This window comes from Populus alba, chromosome 3, assembly GCF_005239225.2.
Source record: "Populus alba chromosome 3, ASM523922v2, whole genome shotgun sequence".
NCBI lineage: Eukaryota > Viridiplantae > Streptophyta > Magnoliopsida > Malpighiales > Salicaceae > Populus > Populus alba.
In genome coordinates this window covers 18,407,635-18,428,247 of record NC_133286.1, presented here as the reverse complement: position 1 = coordinate 18,428,247, position 20,613 = coordinate 18,407,635, and the positions used below count along the sequence as shown (strand labels likewise).

Below are 20,613 nucleotides of genomic sequence, written 5' to 3'. Positions count from 1 at the left end.
ACTGTGCTGTTGTCGACTAGGAAGACTGTGGCAGCTGGTGGTGATGGCTTGGGGAGTAGCTTGGGCGGTGGTCTGTGGCTGGGGAGCTCGGTGACTGTAATTGTTCTTTCCTCTCTACAGCGGCTCCTTCTCTTCTGTTTTTGGCCCTCTCCTCTGTCTCCGCTCAAAAACTTCACCTCTCGTCCTCTGTTTTGGTTTCTCTCTTCTCTATACTCTCACAATACCTCTTCTCGTTTCAAACTTCCCTCTCTTTTCAGTTTTAAAAATAACTCCTCCCCCTCTGCTGGTGTTGAGACCAGCATTTATAGGCTAGAAGGGAGCGGGCTGTTGTTGTGCGTGGGGAGCAGGGGAGCGGCCTGCTGTCGGGCGGCTTTGTAGGGCATGCCTGTGCTGTTTTCCAGTCATATGGCGTAGGGCTTTAGCAGCAGCATGCGGTCACTATTTCCTTGTTTCAAGGGAGCGTGGGGCTTTAGGCAACGTGAGGAAATAGAAAGAGAGAGATGAACAGTGTATGTTAAAATAACACTGATTATTTTTATTATTATTATTATTATTATTATTGTGGGTATCCGAAAATGGATTATAACAACACTCATCGATAATTTTTAAAAAATATTATTTAAATTGTAAAAATTACAAAATCCCCTAAGAAATCCTTAAAAAACAATCATAAGGAAAACACTAAAACACCCCTGAAGCCGGTCTTTGTATTTTTTTTTTTTGCAAGGACAATCTTGTTATTTTACTATTTAAACAAAAAAAAAACGATGAAGAAGCCCCTCTGTGTAAGTCTATTTGTTTACAAGGGTATTAGAATAATTTTACTAAGTAATTTTGAAAAGACAAAAAAAATCCCTCGACCAAAAGGTTAACATTTTTTGCTTTTAAGGGAAATAAAATACTTTAACTGTGAAAAAAAAGCGTATCGATTAATTTGTCCTAAATTAATATTGTAATGTCCAATAAATCTTCTTGAAAAGATAATTTTATCTCCAATTGCAAGCTTTGTCCGTTTTTTTGAGAAGAATAAAAATATTATTTTAATTCACAGTAATACGTGTCTTTAACGATAATGATTAATTGATAACTTTTAGTATTTTTAATAAAAGCAAGTTTGGACAGCATGATGGATTGGAACCTTGAAGTGCATTTTTTAATTTTTATTTTTTTTCTAAATAAATAAATGGAAAACATGTTGTTTAACATAGCACATGAAAATAAAGATACAAGGAACCAAGCACCATAAAACCACAGTTTTAAAATCCAGACTGGCCCGGCGAGTCGATCCAGGATCTGGCTGATTCGGGCCTAGAACCGGTCTGAGTATAGGTAAAAACCCACTTAGAAGATGACCGGTAAAACATGGTCGACCCGGGCTACCCGGTCAAACCCGGCTGAAGGGTTTAAAGTATCATCGTTTGGGGACACAAACGATGAAGAACAACGATGCAGAATTGGGGACACAAACTCATAAAGAAAAACCTAATTAACGGAAGATTAATTTCAATTACAGAGGAGTAGAAGACATCTTAACAACTGTTGTTTCTCAAAAACCCATTTCACTACACACAAATATACACTTACAACTCAAGAGTAAGAGCATATCACTTTGTGAGATCGGAACCCTATGATGAGTTCACGGAAATAAATTTTGTTGATGGGTTGCCTTTCACGGACCCATTGATTGAGAAACGAAGCGGTGGTGATCCTTTAATCTACGATTGACGATTCTGTTATACAGCTCGTTCATTGCGTCTGTACATGGCTATTTTATTCTTCCAGTTGAGGTTGTTGTTGAGCACGAAGGAAGAATCACTTATGAATGGCTGTCTTCTACTACGCATTACAATGTTATTCATTACGCTTTGCTCCAAAAAGTGAAAGGGGCATGACATTTATATTATAGATTAGTTCTTTTAATTTGCAAGATAAAAAGAATAGTTTCTTCTTTGTTTTAAAACTAGTTAATTACTCCTAAAATCCATTTTATGTTGGTTTTTAATTTATTTTTTAAATGGTAAATAATATAAAAAGATTGCCCATAAATAAATTAAAAAATAATATTAAATTGAGGCACGAGTCAATAAACTAATTCATTAGTTTTTAAAATTACATAAATTGTTCATTTATTTTGTAAAATTAGAGGAATCTCAATGTTAATGTAAAAGCAATAATATTTATGCAAAATTAGATGTTTTTTTTTGGGTTGACCCTAGTCAATCCATCTGACCCGTGACCTGATCACCAGACTAGATAGATGACCGGGTCGGGTTTTAAAACTATGCATAAAACATAAAGAATTTGTAGCTGAATTTAATAAAAAAATAAATTAATATCAAAATTAAAAAAATGAACTCCAATTTGAATTAAGGAACCAAGCACCATAAAGCATAAAGAACTTGTAGCTGAATTTATTAAAATCGAAAATAATTTAATATCAAAATTAAAAAAACTGAACTACAATTCGAATTAAGATCAAAATCGAAATCGAATAATGAGAAAGAGAGCAAACGCGATTTCTTTTCTTACATCTGATAAGCTAGTTCTTTTTTTAATCCAACTTTAATTTATGAAAATCAATTGATTTTAAGGGTTTTTTTATATATATTTTTTGGCAAAACATATGCTTGCACAAGTCATCTTCCGCTATTTTTTTTAGGTGAATCAGCTTCTCGGAATTGTAGTCATGATTTTATTTTTTTTAAGTATTTTTAACATAATCATATCAAAAAAATAAAAAAATTAACTAAAAATAAAAATAAAAAATTTATTTTTTTTCAAAAATATTTTTTAAATACAAAAATAAACTGCTTCGAAGCGAGAGGAAGCCACACTGCTATGGCCTGAACCAACGAGGGACCAAGAAGCAGAAAATCTAAAGATCGAGGATGTAGGTTTCGATTGTTCAGGGTGTTTATACCGAGTAGCCTTAAATTTAACTAAGAGAACTTTATCAAGTACATGTACTTTTTTTATTTTGGTCATCATCTCTTCTCAAAATCCTAATTATCACATTCAATCTTCCTTGATTCAGGCTATCATTATCGAACAACTCTTGAAAATTCTGTGAAATGACAGTTGTAGTTGCATGGAGGACCCATTTATGCTTTCACCATCCTCTCTTATACCATGTTTGAAATCTTTCTTTCACTCAAATAGTTATAATTATAATTATAATGAAAGATTCGATCTTTTTTTTTTTTCTTTTTTTTTCACTTCTTGAAATGTTTTGCAGATTCGGCATTGCAGCAACTCTGTTGTAGCAGTTGCATCAACCACTGAACATAAAGAAGAGGGTCATCTTCCAGTAATTAATTCCGCCTCCAAAAAAGAAAAAGGTGTGTTTTGTGCTTCTTTTTGTTGTTTTAAATATTGGGTTATGTTTAATTTTTCGTATTTGAAGTAGTAAATGGTGAAACAAAGGCACCTGAATGGAAGAAGCTGGACGCTGAAGAACTTGGAATCAGTAATTCAATGATATCAAGACCTACAAGAGTTGTGCTTAATGGGCTCAAGAAGAAAGGTTGGATCATCTATATGTGCTATTATTCTTGTTTTTGTTGTTTTTATTTGAAATGCATTACTTGTATTGTTAGATATGAAAATGATCCTTGCTTGGTGTAGGATATGAGGTCTACCTTGTTGGAGGTTGTGTAAGGGATCTTATCTTAAAGAGAATCCCAAAAGACTTTGATGTTATAACTTCAGCTGAACTTAAGCAGGTTTTCTCTACCTAAATTCTTTGTTTTTTTTTTTTTTCCTTTTCCCAGTGTATTGACAATTGGTTTCGTTGGAAATTGGAAAGGCATCACATAATTAAACAATTACACTGTACCTTTTGTCGGGCGACATAAAGCTTGATGGCTAGAATGAATTTTTTGAAATGTAATTGAGAACTATACAAGCTCATTGTCGAAGGAGCTGGATGATGCTTGCAAAGATAAAAATTATGCCTTTTTAGATCCTACTGTGGAAGTAAAACGGCGTTCTATTTCCCTGCCCTGGTCAGTGGTCACACACATCACCGTCTAGAACTTTAAATTCCCTCCAATCTCCATTAATCTCTAACAAATATGTTATGGATACCTGTATGAATTGATCTCACTTATGAAATTCATCAATGTGAAATCGATCGGTATTCATAAATGTTATACGAAATCTATCTCAGATTGCATTCTTCTGGCTTGATCAATATTCTTGCCAATTCCGGGCCTTCATGCTTACTTTCATTTTTTTTTTTTTTTTTGTGGAGATGCTAATTATGCACATTAAACATTCTTGCCATCGCAGGTAAGAAAAGCCTTTCATCGATGTGAAATTGTTGGGAAACGGTTTCCTATATGCCACGTGCATTTGGATGATGCCATTGTGGAGGTTTGTCTATAACCTTCTATTCCATATTCAAATACTTGGCCAATAAAGTGCCCCCACCCCAGTAAGTTTATTTCCTGCGTTAAGAAAAAGTGATCATGATCAGGTCTTATTCTGTGATATTTCCAGTCTACTTGTGCATTTTTAATTTCCTTTAGTCTACCTACATGTTTAGGTTTAATGGAGTCTGTTTATTTAATAGGTTTCAAGTTTTAGCACTTCTCAATTGAAGTCTGATGGGAAATTCAATGGTAATGTCAGAAAACCTCGAGGTTGCAGTGAGCGTGATTTTATTCGATGGAGGAACTGCTTGCAGCGGGACTTTACAATCAACGGGTACATCTTTGATACTTGCATTTTTCAAGTTGGGATTAACAGATATCTGGCATTGGTTGTCTTTCTTTTAGCAAATTATGTTAGATAAGTTGTCTGAGAACTTTGCATAATTACTTGAAGGCAATTTTGTAACTTTGATTTTGTGATTCCCGTATGCTTTTGGCAGGTTGATTCTTGATCCATATGCGAACATAGTGTATGACTATATGGGAGGAATTACAGACATCAAGAAAACCAAAGTATGCACGCATCTGATAGAATTTCTGGTTCACAAGTTGATCGAGGCATGTTGAAATTGCTAATGACATTCATCTTTTAATGGTTATCTGTAGGTCCGCACAATAATACCTGCAAATCTTTCTTTCGTGGAGGATAGTGGTGAGTTTCTACCTCCTTATTAAGTGGTTAGTTTTTCTAGTTTACTGTTTGATGTACTGTGCTTTTGCCGAACATGATGCTCAATAGTACCGTTTTAAAGTGCTTGTACTCATTTTTTAGATAAATCATCTAATCCTGTCACTAATTAATCCCCAGGTCGCATTTTACGTGCAATCAGAATTGCTGCCCGTTTACATTTTGGTTTTTCTAGAGATCTTGCTCTTTCTCTAAAAGAGCTTTCTCATTCTGTGCTTAGGCTGGACAAGGTATTAATTTCCTCTTCCGAGTCTTTTAATGTCATTGGTAATTTCACTTCAGTTTTTTTTCTTCCATGTGCTTGTAGGGTAGGATACTCTTGGAACTGAATTATATGTTGGCATATGGATCTGCAGAAGCTTCTTTGAGATTAATGTGGAGATTTGGACTTCTAGAGATCCTTCTACCCATCCAAGTATCATGTTTCCCTTCTTGATATACAATGTAAAATTGGTGTCCATGAAATATTTAACTAGCTTCATGATGCAGGCATCTTATTTTGTTTCCCAAGGCTTTCGAAGACGGGATGAGAGATCTAATATGCTTCTGGTATGTGAAGATGCATGTTGTTATAATTGTGTTCTGCTTACACCTGTCCTTGTTTTACTGCCACTGTTTGCTGTCAAATATGTTGCATCATAGATGTTGTAGGTTGATTTTTTGCACATGCTGCGTTCCATCTGTCTTCTTCTAGCAAACAACACCATCATCTTATTCTTATCTCCTGCACTCTCATTGTCTTTAATAATACTGTTTTGTCTTTGTAAGACATCCCCCCTCTGTAGCATCTATACTAACGTAATTGCCTCTTCTTTGTGTTTTTTCAGTCTTTGTTTTCCAATCTTGATAGACTAGTAGCACCTGATCGGCCATGCCACTCTAGCTTATGGTGAGATGTAGTTGGTACTGCTGCAGTCTTATGGTCAAGTTTTTTTTACTTTTAATCGTTTATACGAAGATTCTGTTTTCTGGTTTGCATAATTAGTCACATTTAAAAAGTAGTCTATTGTTTGATAATCAATATAGTGTTGTGCAATCTGCATCCTGAGCTGTGATAAGGATTGTACCGAGTTGAAGTAAAGAAGGTGGACTGTTTCAAGATTTTGGATTTATACTTCCAATCCTTCAGGATAACTGTTGCAGTGTGTATTCTAATGATTGATATGTTATGCATGCATGTCTGGAATAGTTACAAGATAATTAATAGATTACATTGCACAGGTTAGGCATTTTCGCTTTCCATAAGGCTCTGGTTGATCAGCCTCAAGATCCATTGGTAGTTACTGCATTTAGCCTTGCTGTCCACAGTGGTGGATCTTTACTGGAATCCGTGGAAATTGCAAGGAGGATATCCCAGCCATATAAATCCAGTTTCCCTGAATTATTGGAAGCACGGAATCCAGATTCAAATAATGCATTGGTGCATAAAACCATCAATTTTGCTGCATTGGTCAAAACTGCGTTATGCAATATGACTGATGGATGTTATGTCTCTAAAGCAATGGCAAAATACCCCAAAGCACCGTCCTCAGATTTGGTGAGGATTCAGTTCTACAATTCATCTCTCTTGTCTTATTACACCAGCTCTGCTTTTGTTTAGCAACATAAATGAATCAGTTATCTGTGTCATACTAATGTGAATGAGACCTAAACATCTGTACATAATCAATGTACCTTTGTGCATCTATAAATAAACGAGAACAATCAAAACCATCAATATATTATCCATTTAACTTCCATTTTGTTTATTTGATTTGATTTGGACTAGTCTTCAATGCACCAACTATATGTAGATGAAGCCTAAGCATAAATGAGATGACCTGTTCCTCGTCCTTGCAAGAAGTTTAATCAGATATGTAACATGCACTATATTGATTCATCATTCTGAACCAATGGACTGTTTTTAAGGGTATTATTATTATTATTAGCAGCCACTTGATGGTTTTATTTTAATGTATGCTGGTGCTGCGTCTAAATTTTCAGGTTTTCATCCCCATGGCCTTGTTTCTAAGAGTGAGTAAGATTTTTGAATGCGTTAGAAGGGGCATGGAGGCAAGATTTGTGCACCGACAGGGGCGGAAGATTGACTATGAGTCTTTGGCAATGGGTAGCTTGGAGGAGGTTAGACATGTATTTGCAAGGATAGTTTTCGACACTGTTTACCCTCCAAACCAAAGCAATGAGAACTATGTTGCTAATCAAAGACCTTGACCGTACATTATTACCATTTGATTAATGACTTATTTTCCATCCAATCTATCAGAGTTTTTATATGCCCTCTGCATGATATAAGTGGTGTTTTTCGCGTCATCATATACCATCTGGGGAGACAAGCTAGGTTTTACGTGATATTGAAGTTAACACAAGCACCTCGAGAGATGAAAATTAGATCTGAAGTTTTTTAAATGCTATGATTGCTTGGTTTTTCCCCAGTGGTTTTTTAGTACACCATCCCTGATTCTGTCAGCTTTATAACCCTCTGTCTGAAGCAAGCTCTCGACGGTGGTTTTTGTTCAAATCCAAGCTCCCAGTCACCGGCAACCAATCCAAAGGTAGTGCAATAGTCAGCATAGGGTATGCGAAGGGCAGAGTTGCGTCTGTGAAGGTGGTTTTTTGGAAAAATGTCGTTAAACCTTCCAAGGGTTCGGTTGATCCTGGTAACACTTTCCCTCTTATATTTAAAAAATTATATTTACATATCGTGAAAGTCAGATTTAAAATTTGTTAAAAGACTAAAATATTCCTAATCTGATTCTTTTTTTTTCCACCTCTCTATATTTTTTTTTCACTTCTTTTCTTTCTTTCTTTTTCCATGTCTGGATCAATACTGAATTTTATTCTGTTTCACTGGTTCTAGTTTAAAAAATAGAATAAATTTCATTTTGCTTAAAATTTTAATTCAATCTTATAATCACAAATTTGACAAGTTAATATAATTGATTCAAAAAAAATTTTGTTAATTGATTTCTTTTAATTTTATCATTAAATATCTTTATTATTTAATTGATTATAAATTAAAATTTATCGATTATTTTGGTTTTTTTCTATGAAATTATTATAATCTTATTATTTGAATCTGTCTTATATTTTTTTAACTCCAAGTATATCTTTATCAAATGTTCAAGTTGTTTTTGAACTCGTCGAGTCATATAGGTCAACTCTTATATTTTTATTTGTATTTGAAATTTAAAATACATGATATCTATATATATATATATATATATATATATAATGACGAGAGAGAGGAAGTGTTACACTGTAGGGCTTTACGTTCCAAGAGGGTGACTGAGCCTTTAAATTTGTGACATCTTGGTGTATTCATGGGGATCATGAGTCAATGGCGTATTATCGGTGTTAGAAAAGTTCCAGTTATTGCATGCATAGACCAAGTTTCAACCTACTCTACAACTTGTCGTGACTCGTGAAGGAAAAGAATAAGGAGAAAACTTCTTGTTGAGTAGTGAGGTGGGCCTTGTGCTGGCCTGTTGCTCTTGAAACAATTCAAGAAAAATTTGTTTCTCAGCTTTTTATATTTTATATTGTTTTTTAAAAGTAATTTGTTTTTATAAATATATTAAAATATTTTTAATATATTTTATTTTTATTTTTAATATCAATATATCAAAATCATAAAAAAATACTAAATATTTAATTTAACACTTTTTTCAAGTAAAACATGCTTTTAAAGTACATTTAAAAACAAAAGATACCATTATTCTAGACACTCGGCTTTATAAAAAAGAAAGCAAGATTGTGGACTTCTCATTGGAATAACATCTCATTAACATATACGAAAAAGGACTTGTTATCTCACTGTGATAATAAACATTGAAATGTCAAGGTTTTTTTTTACTTTGGTCCTTGAAAGTTTTAAGGACTTTTTTTATTTAAAATTTAGTTTTTTTTCAATTTTATTTTTTAATATTAAATTTATTGGATGTTGGACTTTATAATTTATTTTCTATAAAATTATCCTGGTATCATTACCTAAATTACAAGTTTTGCAGGTTAATTGTATTGACTCGGGTTATTTTTTTCTCAACATATCATTTAATATTGTATTGATTGAGAATTGGGTTTTGTGATTGTTTTTAGATTTTTTTTTTATATGGTTAACATGATCTCGTGACCCAAGTCGCGAGTTTTACAAGGTAGCTAGGTTGATTGGACTTTATAATTTATCTTAATTTGTTTTTTATAAAATTATCTTGGTATCATTACCTAAATTATAAGTTTTGTAGATTAATTGTATTGACTCAGGTTATTTTTTTGTTATTTTTTTCTCAACATCATCATTTAATATTATATTGATTGAGAATTGGGTTTCATGACTGTTTTTAGATTTGTTTTTTATATGGTTAACATGATCTCATAGCCCAGATCGTGAGTTTTGCAATGTAGTTAGGTTGACTGGAGTTTTTTTTGTCATTTTTTTAATTAAATATATATTTTTTTAATTTTATCCTTCAGTATTGAGTTGATTTTGAATTAAACTTTATAATTTTATTTGATTTGTTTTATATTGATTTATCTCATTTTTTTATTTGTGTTTGACAAGTTAATCTAGGGTGACTCGGATTGTTTTTTTTTTTTAATTTAATCAGTCAACATTGTATTGGCCTAGTTTTGGGTTTCGTGTTTTTTTTTTATTATTATTTTCTTTCTATTAGGATATCACAATCTTATGAAATGTGGCATGATTCAGATTGCAAGTTTAGTCAGATGACTCAATTTTTTTGTTATTTTTTTAATTTCATACTTCAACATTGGATTTATTGAAATCTGAGCTTTATAATTTATTTTTATTTGCTTTTATTTGATTATTTTAGTCTTATGACCCATGTTCCCGAGTTGACTTGGCTTATTTTTTAGTTAAATTTTAATTTTTAATTTTTAATATTAGGTTAATTGAGAATTGTATTTAATATTATCTCTTTTGTTATTAGTTTTCTACATGGTTATAAGAGTCTAATGATTTGGATAACGGATTTGACAAGCCAATTCAAGTTGATTTAAGTCAGTCTAATAAACTGTCATTTTAATATTTTAAAAATAACATCATCTTAATTTTTTTCAAGTCAAACTATATTTTTATAAGTTATCCGAGTTATTTTTAGGCTTGTTATGTCAGTCAAGTCATATCATGTTAAATCATATATAGTTTTTTTTTACTAAAAAAATATATTAATAATACATGAATATTTTTTTTTACATAAAAAAACCAATCCAACCTATATTATAGCTCGAGAAATGATCTAGGGAAATATTGAAACTCTTGACTACGTTCAAAATAGGCTCTGTCTAATTTAATCCATTTACCTTGATAAAAATATGAATTTGATGCTTATTTTAGTATTTTGTGATAAATTTGATGTGTTTGTATTAAAAAAAAATATTTCATTACATTTTAAAACAACAAAAAATCAAAACATGCACTGGATCACATTATCAAACATGCAAAAACTCTAAAGCAATTGATTGAATTGACTTCGTGGGACTACAATTGGATGCTTGCAATTTGCAAATCTAGTTGTGGTCGTGAAGTGACAAGTTCTCTAGCAACTATTTTTTTTGTATTTCCTTTCCTGTTTAATTTTTGACAAATATATCATCTTGTCCCGTCCTTATGTATACATATGAGAATTACTTGGCAATCTTCTTCTTTTATCATGGTCAACGGAAGGGTCCTATGTCTAGTATTGTGTTTCAAATGGATTTTGGATAAATTTTGATTTTTTGATTTATTTATTTTTTATATAATTTTAAGTTGTATTGATGTGTTGATATTAAAAATAATTTTTTTAAAAAATAAAAAAAAATATTATTTTAATATATTTATAAACAAAAAATATTTTAAAAAATAATCGTTCTTGTATTCTTATACATTATCAAAAAGTTGACAATAAAGATAAGGGAAGTTGACAATAAAGATAAGGGATAATTAATAAAAACCATACACAGTAGTGGTTTGAGATCCCTTTCTTAAAATGGAAACTCTTCCATGGAGAAGAAGAACATGGTGTCTTCTTTTTATCAATAGAGCTTCTAAATATTCTTGTACGGTCAGATAAAAAACTGCATTTATTTTTTCTATAGATATTCAGATTAAATTGCGTGTATTTTAATTAATTTTATGAGTCTTGAAATTAATAATTATATAAGTTTCTAGTGGTTCTAAAATTTGTAAGACTCGAACTGATAATTTTTGAAAAGTAAATTTAAAATCTAACTAGTTAAATTAGACCCTTTAAAATTAAAAGCTGCTATTATTCTCACTCTACTATTTCATCAATATTTTTAATCTATCATGCTATTTTTTTTTTAAATCCCAATTTTACTGTAGATGAAATTACAATGAATCAAGACTGCATGTATATCTCATCATCGAGGCGGCATTAACTAGTGCAAGGTTTCGCATTCAAACAAGGAAGCTACTAAAAAAGAAGACACAAATTCCTGATCTCTCTGATATTTTTTTGGGGCACTCGAGTTTTTGGAGTTTTTAATGTTGATATTTGGAATTTTGAATTTTTTTTTTGGAAATTTCAGAATTTCTGTCGCGTAGAAATTGAATATTCCTTTCTTTCACCTGTAAAAAGGTCTTAAAAATTGAACTCCATCCGCCACCACCACCACCGCCGACCACTGTTACTGGTCAGTGGCACCATTCATTACGCTCTAATTTACTCACTTTATGTGTAATTAACTACAGATTAATCCCTCCTTTCAATTTGATTTCAAATCACGCATTTTGACTATAGTTTTAACTAACGACGTCAATGGTTAAATTAGTAAAAACCTATGCAGGCATGAGTGACTGAGAGCTAGTCACGAGTACATTAAATTTATTGTTATCTAAACTAGAGTGGTAACAATAAATTTACTATCATCAATATATCTAAAAGAGAGTGTTACATTCCATGCAACTGATATTTAATAAAAAGAAAAATAATACACTTTGGTCCCTTGAGTTTTTTTTTTTTTTTACATATTTTGTTTCTGTAATTTTAGTTGCTTACATTTCAGTTTTAAAAAATGCTAATTTTACAGCAATATTTAACACTCCCATCAATTTTCATTAAATTTACACTATCTAACATAAATATTCTACAACAATAATCAAGAAGTTTAAATTATTGCTGTGGAATAGTTATGCTAGATAGGTTGAGAGTTTGATTTAATATACAAGGTATTAAGCTTAATTACCCATGTGTCGTTAAATTCTTATCTTATAGTTGAGTTCAAATGAGTTTTTTATGGATGTGTAATTGAATTGATCTTTTATTATTATTATTAATAAGCTTGTTGAATATGATTTGTTATCTATATATATAGCTGAATTGATCTTATCTTATTAAATAAGTTTATTAAATATGATTTGTTGAGTTGATTTTTTTTTTTGTAGAGAGTTGAGAGGTTGCAAAAATTACCTCAGCCATATTTTTTTAAATAAGTCATAAGTGATTCTTCTAAATAAATTTTCTAATAGGCTATTTCCCAAAATAATATGCATATTGTGTCACTTTAAATTCTATTTCTAGAAAAAAAAATCCAATTATAAAATTGTAAATTTTAAAGGCTGATTTAATATAAAATTAAGATTAAGATGGAATTTTTGAGAATGTGATGGTGATTATTTTTTAAAATATTTTTTATTTAAAAATATATTAAAATAATAATTTTTTATTTTTTTAAAATTTATTTTAAATATTAATACATTAAAAAAATTAATTAAAAAAATTAATTTTAATTTTAATAAAAACCAAGTTGAAACTTAATCCGGATTTACTTTTGTACTTAAAAGATGAAGACCTACCTTTTCCAGATCGATGACGTGTAGGGTCCAGATCTAAAACCCATGATTCGCATTGCACTACCTCCTTACAAGAAACCCTCTCCTCTCCTCGTTCATCTTTCTTCCAATATCGTCGTCACCTATCCTACATTAATCCAAGTCGTTGTTTTTTCTCCCTCTCCCCTCCTTGCTCTCTAAAAATAAAAAAGAACAGAAAAAATATAACTTTTAACTTCACATCTCTATTTTTATTTACAACAACAAACAGATCTGAAATCCAAGATAAGAATTTTGAAAAGTTAGAAAGTTTGAACTGAAATTTGTTGATCTTCATATCTTTGAAATAAAGAAAAGAAAACGAAATCGAACTATTCTGTTTGTCTTTGTATTCAAGATTCATGAAATCTGTTAGATTCTTATCGATTATTTTTTCTTGATTGTGGAGTAGATGTTTAGATCCTGTTGAATTCTAGTATATTGAAAAGAAGAAAACCCTAGATAGGTAGCGATGGGTAAAAATGAGACCGCCGCCGCCAACGGCAGTGGTAAAATGGAAGACGTGGAAGAAGGGGAAATATCGGATACAGCATCAGTGGAAGAGATCAGTGAAGATGATTTTAATAAGCAAGAAGTTGTTGTAGTGAAAGAAACACCATCATCCACCACCACCAACAACAACAACAGCAAACAGAAAGTTTGGACGGTGAGAGATCTGTACAAGTATCAAGTTGGAGGTGGATACATGTCTGGCTTGTATAATCTTGCTTGGGCACAAGCTGTTCAAAATAAGCCATTAAATGAGCTGTTTGTTGAGGTGGAAGTTGATGATAGTTCCAAGAAATCATCGGTGTCTTCTGTGAATAGCAGTAAAGAAGATAAGAGAACTGTTGTGATCGATGATAGTGGTGATGAGATGGACGTGGTTAAAGTTATTGATATCGAGAAAGAGGAAGGGGAGTTAGAGGAAGGAGAAATTGATTTGGATTCGGAGGGGAACAGTGAGGGAGGAATGGTGAGTGTTGATACTGAGAAGAGGGTAAAGTCCATTCGTGAAGATTTGGAGATTGTTTGTGTGATTAAAGATGACAAGTAAGTGTGTGATCTTGTTACTGAAAGTGTGTGAATTTTTGTAGAAATGAAGACTGTGAAATACTTGGTGAAGGTAATTGCTATAATGGGATTGATTGTTTTGTTGGGATCTTTTTGTAGGTCATTTGAGGCTGTTTGTTTGAAACTGCATAACGCATTGGAGAGCTTGAAGGAATTGGTCAGGGTAAATGAAAATGGTTTTCCCTCAAAAGATAGTCTTGTTCGGTTGCTGTTCACTGCAATTGGAGCTGTTAATTCGGTGAGGCACTTAAAGAATATTTTTTCTACTCAATTTCATTCTTTAAGGAGTATTTATCGTTATATACATTTTGGTAAAGCTGTTCTATTTAATGCTAATTTGTGATGCTGTTGGAAACTTTTTGGAAACTGAATTGTTGTTCATCGCAGTTTTTTAGCTCGATGAACCAAAAATTAAAGGAGCAGAATAAGGGCGTGTTCATGAGGTTTGGACTTTGTCATGTTCGTTATTTTGTTTCATCAGATTTTTCGTACGTCAATTTTTTAGATGTCTCATCATTGGATCTTCTGGTTACAGGTTTCTTTCCCTTGTAAATAGCCATGATCCTTCATTTCTCTCTCCTGAGCATACCAAAGAGGTGTGTGATTTCTGTAACTTCGACTTTAGGATTGTTAGTCTTTGTTTTCCTACAAAGTGGCATGCTGCTAATTATGGGGGGATTGTTTGTATCTCCAAGGAAACATAAATAATATGTCTATTTTCACAGATTGAGCTCATGGTTTCCTCACTGGATTCTCATGATATTTTGTCAAGTTCAAGTGCTGGTGAAGAGAGAGAAACACAGGTTTCTGGTAAAGTGCACGAGAGGGATAATGATTCCTTATCGAAAACTGCAGGTTACGATTTGACTACTATGAATAGATTACCTTCTGCTGCTGAATCTTTTGTTCATAATAAGCCCAACTTTTCAATAGAACCTCCTAAACCAGGTGTACCTAGTTTTAAGAGCAGAGGAGTTTTGCTTCCTTTGCTCGACCTCAAAAAATTTCATGATGAAGACAGTCTTCCTTCACCAACACGGGAAACAGCACCTTCTTTTCCTGTTCAAAGATTATTGCCTATTGGGGATGGAATGATTAGTTCTGGGTTGCCTGTGCCTAAGGTGGCCTCTATCACAGAAGAGCCTAGAGTGCATCCCTATGAAACTGATGCACTCAAAGCTGTTTCCAGCTATCAACAAAAATTCAATCTTAATTCTTTTTTCACAAATGAACTTCCAAGCCCAACACCTTCGGAAGAATCTGGCAATGGGGATGGTGATACTGCTGGGGAGGTTTCTAGTTCATCAACTGTTAACTACAGAACTGTAAATCCACCTGTTTCAGATAGAAAAAGTGCTTCTCCTTCTCCACCACCACCACCACCACCACCTCCCCCTCCCCCTCCCCCTCCCCACCTCAACAATTCGTGCATTCGTGTTGTTATCCCCACTAGGAATTCTGCACCAGTGAGTTCTGGGAATAGTTCAACCGTGAAAGCATCAGCAAAGAGCAGGGACCCTAGGCTTCGATATGTTAATACTGATGCCAGTGCTTTGGACCAGAACCAGCGTACCTTGCTGATGGTGAATAACCCACCTAGAGCGGAACCTTCTGGAGCAATAGCAGGTTCAAGGAAGCAGAAGGTAGAGGAGGATGTTTTGGATGGTACTTCATTGAAAAGGCAAAGAAATTCATTTGATAATTTTGGTGTTGTTAGGGACATTAGAAGTATGACTGGAACTGGTGGCTGGTTAGAGGACACTGATATGGCTGAACCTCAAACTGTGAACAAAAATCAGTGGGCAGAGAATGCAGAACCTGGTCAAAGAATAAATAATGGAGTTGTTTGTCCTAGTACTGGTAGTGTTATGTCCAATGTGAGTTGTAGTGGCAATGTGCAGGTGCCAGTTATGGGAATTAACACCATTGCTGGAAGTGAACAGGCAGCAGTGACAAGCACTACTACAGCATCTCTACCTGATTTATTGAAGGACATCACTGTGAATCCGACAATGCTGATAAATATACTTAAGATGGGACAACAACAGAGATTAGCATTAGATGGGCAGCAGAAGCTTGCTGATCCTGCAAAAAGTACATCACATCCTCCAAGTTCAAACTCGGTACTTGGAGCACTTCCTGAGGTGAATGCTGTTTCCTCAGTGCCCTCAGGGATTTTGCCAAGATCTGCAGGAAAGGCCCAGGTTCCTTCTCAAATAGCTACAACGGTAAGTACTTAATTGTATGCCTGAGCATCGTGAAATGATGATTATTTTTTCCAAGAATGTGCTTAGTTGGGAATGGAGCTAAGTTGAGTGGAACCACGTGCCTCTTTGGAGTGCCTATGCAGTTGGATTTTGTTTGATCTTGAAATTAGTTTCATATTATATATATATATATATATATATATGTGTGTGTGTGTGTGTGCGTGCTGGAACAAGATCTTTACAAGTACAAAAAATATGTTAAATTTTATTGACGTGGTCTTGATTGCTTTTCTTCCTCTGGTATAATACAATAAGTAAATAAAATAAAACCTGTTGTGATTAGTATTAAACAGTTACAAAATTTTCAAAATAACTTTCCTAGTATGTTGAAGACTTCTTAATGATATCTGGACTTGGACCCTGCAGGATGAGTCAGGAAAAATTCGAATGAAACCACGAGATCCTCGTCGTGTTCTCCATAATAATGCACTCCAGAGGGCTGGGAGCTTGGGATCCGAACAATTTAAAACAACAACCCTTACATCCACCACCCAAGGGACTAAAGATAATCAAAACTTGCAAAAACAAGAGGGGCTAGCAGAATTGAAGCCAGTTGTGCCACCTGATATTTCCTCGCCATTTACAAAGAGCTTGAAAAATATTGCTGATATTGTATCTGTTTCTCAAACATGTACAACTCCACCTTTTGTTTCTCAGAATGTTGCATCCCAACCTGTTCAAATTAAGTCAGACAGAGTGGATGGCAAAACTGGAATTTCAAATTCTGACCAGAAAATGGGACCTGCTTCATCTCCTGAAGTGGTTGCAGCAAGTTCTCTTTCACAGAACACTTGGGAAGATGTTGAGCATCTTTTTGAAGGGTATGATGACCAGCAAAAAGCTGCTATACAGAGAGAGAGAGCAAGAAGGATAGAAGAACAGAAGAAACTATTTGCTGCACGCAAGCTCTGCCTTGTTTTGGATCTGGATCATACACTTCTCAATTCAGCCAAGGCAATTCTCCTTTTGTTGTGTAAATATGGCCCCTTTTTCCCTTCAGGATAACAGCTGACAAACAAGTTCTTTTGTATTAATTCAGCAATTTCTCACCCTTTCAGTTTGTCGAAGTAGACCCTGTGCATGATGAGATTTTGAGGAAAAAAGAAGAACAAGATCGTGAAAAGCCATACAGACATCTCTTTCGCTTTCCTCATATGGGGATGTGGACGAAATTGCGTCCTGGGATCTGGAATTTCTTAGAAAAGGTAACTTCAGTCAGGTTCAAGAACTGATTTGGGGCTTGATGTATTTTATGCAAACTAATGCAATTCTTGTTCTGCAATTAGGCTAGTAAACTGTATGAGCTACATCTTTACACAATGGGAAACAAGTTATATGCTACAGAGATGGCTAAAGTGCTTGATCCAAAAGGGGTTTTGTTTGCTGGACGAGTTGTCTCCAGGGGTGATGATGGAGATCTTTTAGATGGTGATGAAAGGGTTCCCAAGAGCAAGGATCTTGAAGGGGTGTTGGGTATGGAGTCGGGTGTCGTTATCATAGATGATTCGTTGAGAGTGTGGCCCCATAACAAATTGAACTTGATAGTTGTAGAAAGGCAAGTATCATGAATCTCATTGGAGACCATCATTTCTATGAAAGCATTTATTTCTATTGGTTGCATCTTTTTTTCTCCCTTTACCCATTTACCCATCGGTGCTGCAGGTATATCTATTTCCCTTGCAGTAGACGGCAGTTTGGGCTTCCTGGTCCTTCTCTTTTGGAGATTGACCATGATGAGAGACCGGAAGATGGAACTTTGGCATGCTCTTTAGCGGTGAGGCAAATCTTGTACTTGCCCTGAGATTCGTGCTACTGAACTTACAAACCCTATATCTTTTGTTTTTTGTTTGAAATAGGTTATTGAGAGAATACATCAAAACTTTTTCACCCATCATTCATTAGATGAAGCAGATGTAAGAAATATCCTTGCCTCAGAGCAGAGAAAAATTTTGGCTGGCTGTCGTATAGTTTTTAGTAGGGTGTTTCCAGTTGGTGAAGTCAACCCCCACCTTCATCCACTGTGGCAGACAGCTGAACAGTTTGGTGCTGTCTGCACGAACCAGATAGACGAACAGGTTACTCATGTAGTTGCCAATTCCCTTGGGACTGATAAGGTAACGCAACTGATTTTGCTCCGCTTTTCAGCAAGGATTGAAATCTAAATCAGAATTACTTATAACCGGTTTAAAATTTTGAAAAATGCAAGATACTGCAGGCCCTTCTCAGGGAAAAAAGAAGAAGAAATGAAAATAAACTGGGTGATTTAAATCATTCTTGTGCATTTTTTCTCCTTGATGTGAGATGTCTTTTGGAAGGGTAAATGTTTAGTTGTGTTTTAAGTCAGAGGCATGATTTCTATTGTTTTGAACAGGTGAATTGGGCTCTTTCCACGGGAAGATTCGTTGTCCATCCTGGCTGGTGAGAGTGTTCTCTATTGTTGAGTTTGGTTATGCAGCTTTGTACTGTTTTTCACATTTGACCAATGCCTTCACTTTTTCACCCTCGACCCTCTTAATTATCACAGGGTGGAAGCATCAGCTTTGCTTTATCGAAGAGCCAATGAGCAAGATTTTGCCATTAAACCATAACAATCACCAACATGACCCCCCTATCTGTTAAAAACTAAACCTGATTAACATGAAATCAAGATTTCATTAAGTGGAGATGCATTATCGGGATGTGAAGGTGAAGTTTCGGGCCAGACAGTTTGACATAGTTTTGACTTTGGGAATCCGCCCATTTTGTTGCCAATAATCTGAAGAGTTCAAATGGGAAATGACCGAGTGTCGTTGACCCTTGCAAGCTGTGGTGGCGACGTTGAAGGAAATTTACCTTCGGGGCAAGTCATGAAATTTGCCCTGGCAAGCCATCAATATACTATGGGAGAGTGATTTAAGGTCAGGAGACCAAAATCTAAAATTAACAAAGAAAATGACAGCTAAAGAGCGAGAAGTCATTACAGTGAGAAGGAGTGGGGTGACGGGGCGGGGGAAATGGAGCTGCGAGGGATAAATGATAAATGGGGTGGAAACGCGCCCTGCTCGTGCTATGTATAGGATTGAGATATTTTTTTGAAGTTGCAGATACGAAATTCCGAGTGGGTAGTGGTTGTCACTTGTCAGTTCCATTTAGCGTATGTGGCCCGTATGCTTTCCGTATTTGGAGGTGGCAAAGTGTGTGAATCGCCTATGCTTTACCTTGTGGCTGTAGCCTCTGTACGTTACCCTTTTTGTTGCTTTAATTTCTTTTCAAATGCCTGGGGTAAAAATAAAAATAAAAATAGGTAAAGAATGTGGAGATTGATGTATTCTTGAAGTGTAAGTGGTTGATGGTAGTTCGCCGCGTATCAATTTAAGGTAAAGGGGGTCATGTAAAATAAAATTATGGATGATGGTGTATAATAGCTTCCTTGAAAGGGAGCACCCATCACGATATTGTTTAACCAGGATTGTCAAAACGAGTGCTGCTGCCAACTGGTACTTTGCTTCTGGTGAAGCCATGGCCTTTCTTCCTTGTCTTCATGGCACAATCTGTCAGGAGTTGCTATAAATTGGTTGGTTGCCGACACTGGCAAGAGGACCACGGGAACTTGAATCAAACGATGTTCCATGTCTGGCTGCTGTTATTGTAGATGGTGGGTCTCCCAAGCATCCACGGGCTTCAATTTCCCGTGCTTCCTGAGATGGTGGATATATTTAGAGCAAGCTGCCTGCAGTTTTTCGTTTTGTCGGGAGAATCGACTCCCCTTCTCCTCCGAGGCATACGATCTGGCTCCGTAAGAACTTGCTTTTCATGGCAAATTGGAATCTGCTTGCAATGGCTTTCACGTTGTCAATCAGCCAATTAGGCAGACTTTGGAATATTAAAAGGCTAGAAAATGAATTTTATGTTACAATAACGATATAAATACTCCAAAATATCGCAATCTGCATGCCGCCCTGCACACAAGCTACCAGACATCTTACATGATATCGACTCCAACTAGAGACTTTTAAATGAATTTATTTTTTTAATCGAAGCTTTAATTCTCCAAACTATTTCACATAAAAAAAAACCTGATATGGGCTAGACCCATACAAAAGGCTTTCAGTCTAATCAAGCATAAGCAGGCTCCAACTCCAAGGCTTCAGAGTGAAAAAAGAAAGAAAATACTTGGAACATTTTGGGCGAGGATTTTCGTATCCCTGCCAATTACGAATTCTCTCTTTAGGTGTGTTTTCCGTGGTTCAAACGGAGTTTTCAAAAGGTTTTGATTTTTTTATTTTAAATTATCTTTTTTAATATTTTAAAATTATTTTAATGTGTTGATATTAAATATAT

The 20,613-nt window shown here is 34.5% G+C and overlaps 2 protein-coding genes across 7 annotated transcripts; both read left to right on the top strand.

The window, feature by feature from the left end:
• The first annotated feature begins 2,829 nt into the window (after positions 1 to 2,829).
• LOC118054437 (uncharacterized) lies at positions 2,830 to 7,394 on the top strand. Of its 6 annotated transcripts, XM_035066029.2 has the most exons (15): positions 2,830 to 2,890; positions 3,035 to 3,131; positions 3,236 to 3,338; positions 3,404 to 3,523; positions 3,625 to 3,722; positions 4,291 to 4,374; positions 4,574 to 4,707; positions 4,874 to 4,946; positions 5,040 to 5,085; positions 5,242 to 5,351; positions 5,429 to 5,536; positions 5,611 to 5,670; positions 5,949 to 6,010; positions 6,343 to 6,658; positions 7,105 to 7,394. In XM_035066029.2, exons 2-15 carry the CDS (start codon positions 3,072 to 3,074, stop codon positions 7,330 to 7,332), a joined length of 1,602 nt encoding a protein of 533 aa, XP_034921920.1. In that variant the 5' UTR covers positions 2,830 to 2,890; positions 3,035 to 3,071; the 3' UTR covers positions 7,333 to 7,394. The 6 variants fall into 6 exon arrangements, with proteins under 6 accessions (XP_034921920.1, XP_073264007.1, XP_073264008.1 ...); XM_073407905.1 differs by lacking the exons at positions 2,830 to 2,890; positions 7,105 to 7,394 and adding an exon at positions 6,890 to 7,094 and having other exon boundaries at positions 2,937 to 3,131; XM_035066030.2 differs by lacking the exon at positions 2,830 to 2,890 and having other exon boundaries at positions 2,939 to 3,131; positions 3,407 to 3,523.
• Positions 7,395 to 13,034: 5,640 nt separating this feature from the next.
• LOC118054436 (RNA polymerase II C-terminal domain phosphatase-like 3) lies at positions 13,035 to 19,608 on the top strand. Its single transcript, XM_035066028.2, has 12 exons — positions 13,035 to 14,005; positions 14,126 to 14,264; positions 14,414 to 14,469; positions 14,562 to 14,622; positions 14,752 to 16,254; positions 16,660 to 17,247; positions 17,352 to 17,498; positions 17,580 to 17,848; positions 17,956 to 18,067; positions 18,150 to 18,407; positions 18,665 to 18,711; positions 18,818 to 19,608. Exons 1-12 carry the CDS (start codon positions 13,425 to 13,427, stop codon positions 18,879 to 18,881), a joined length of 3,825 nt encoding a protein of 1,274 aa, XP_034921919.1. The 5' UTR covers positions 13,035 to 13,424; the 3' UTR covers positions 18,882 to 19,608.
• The last annotated feature ends 1,005 nt before the right edge of the window (positions 19,609 to 20,613 follow it).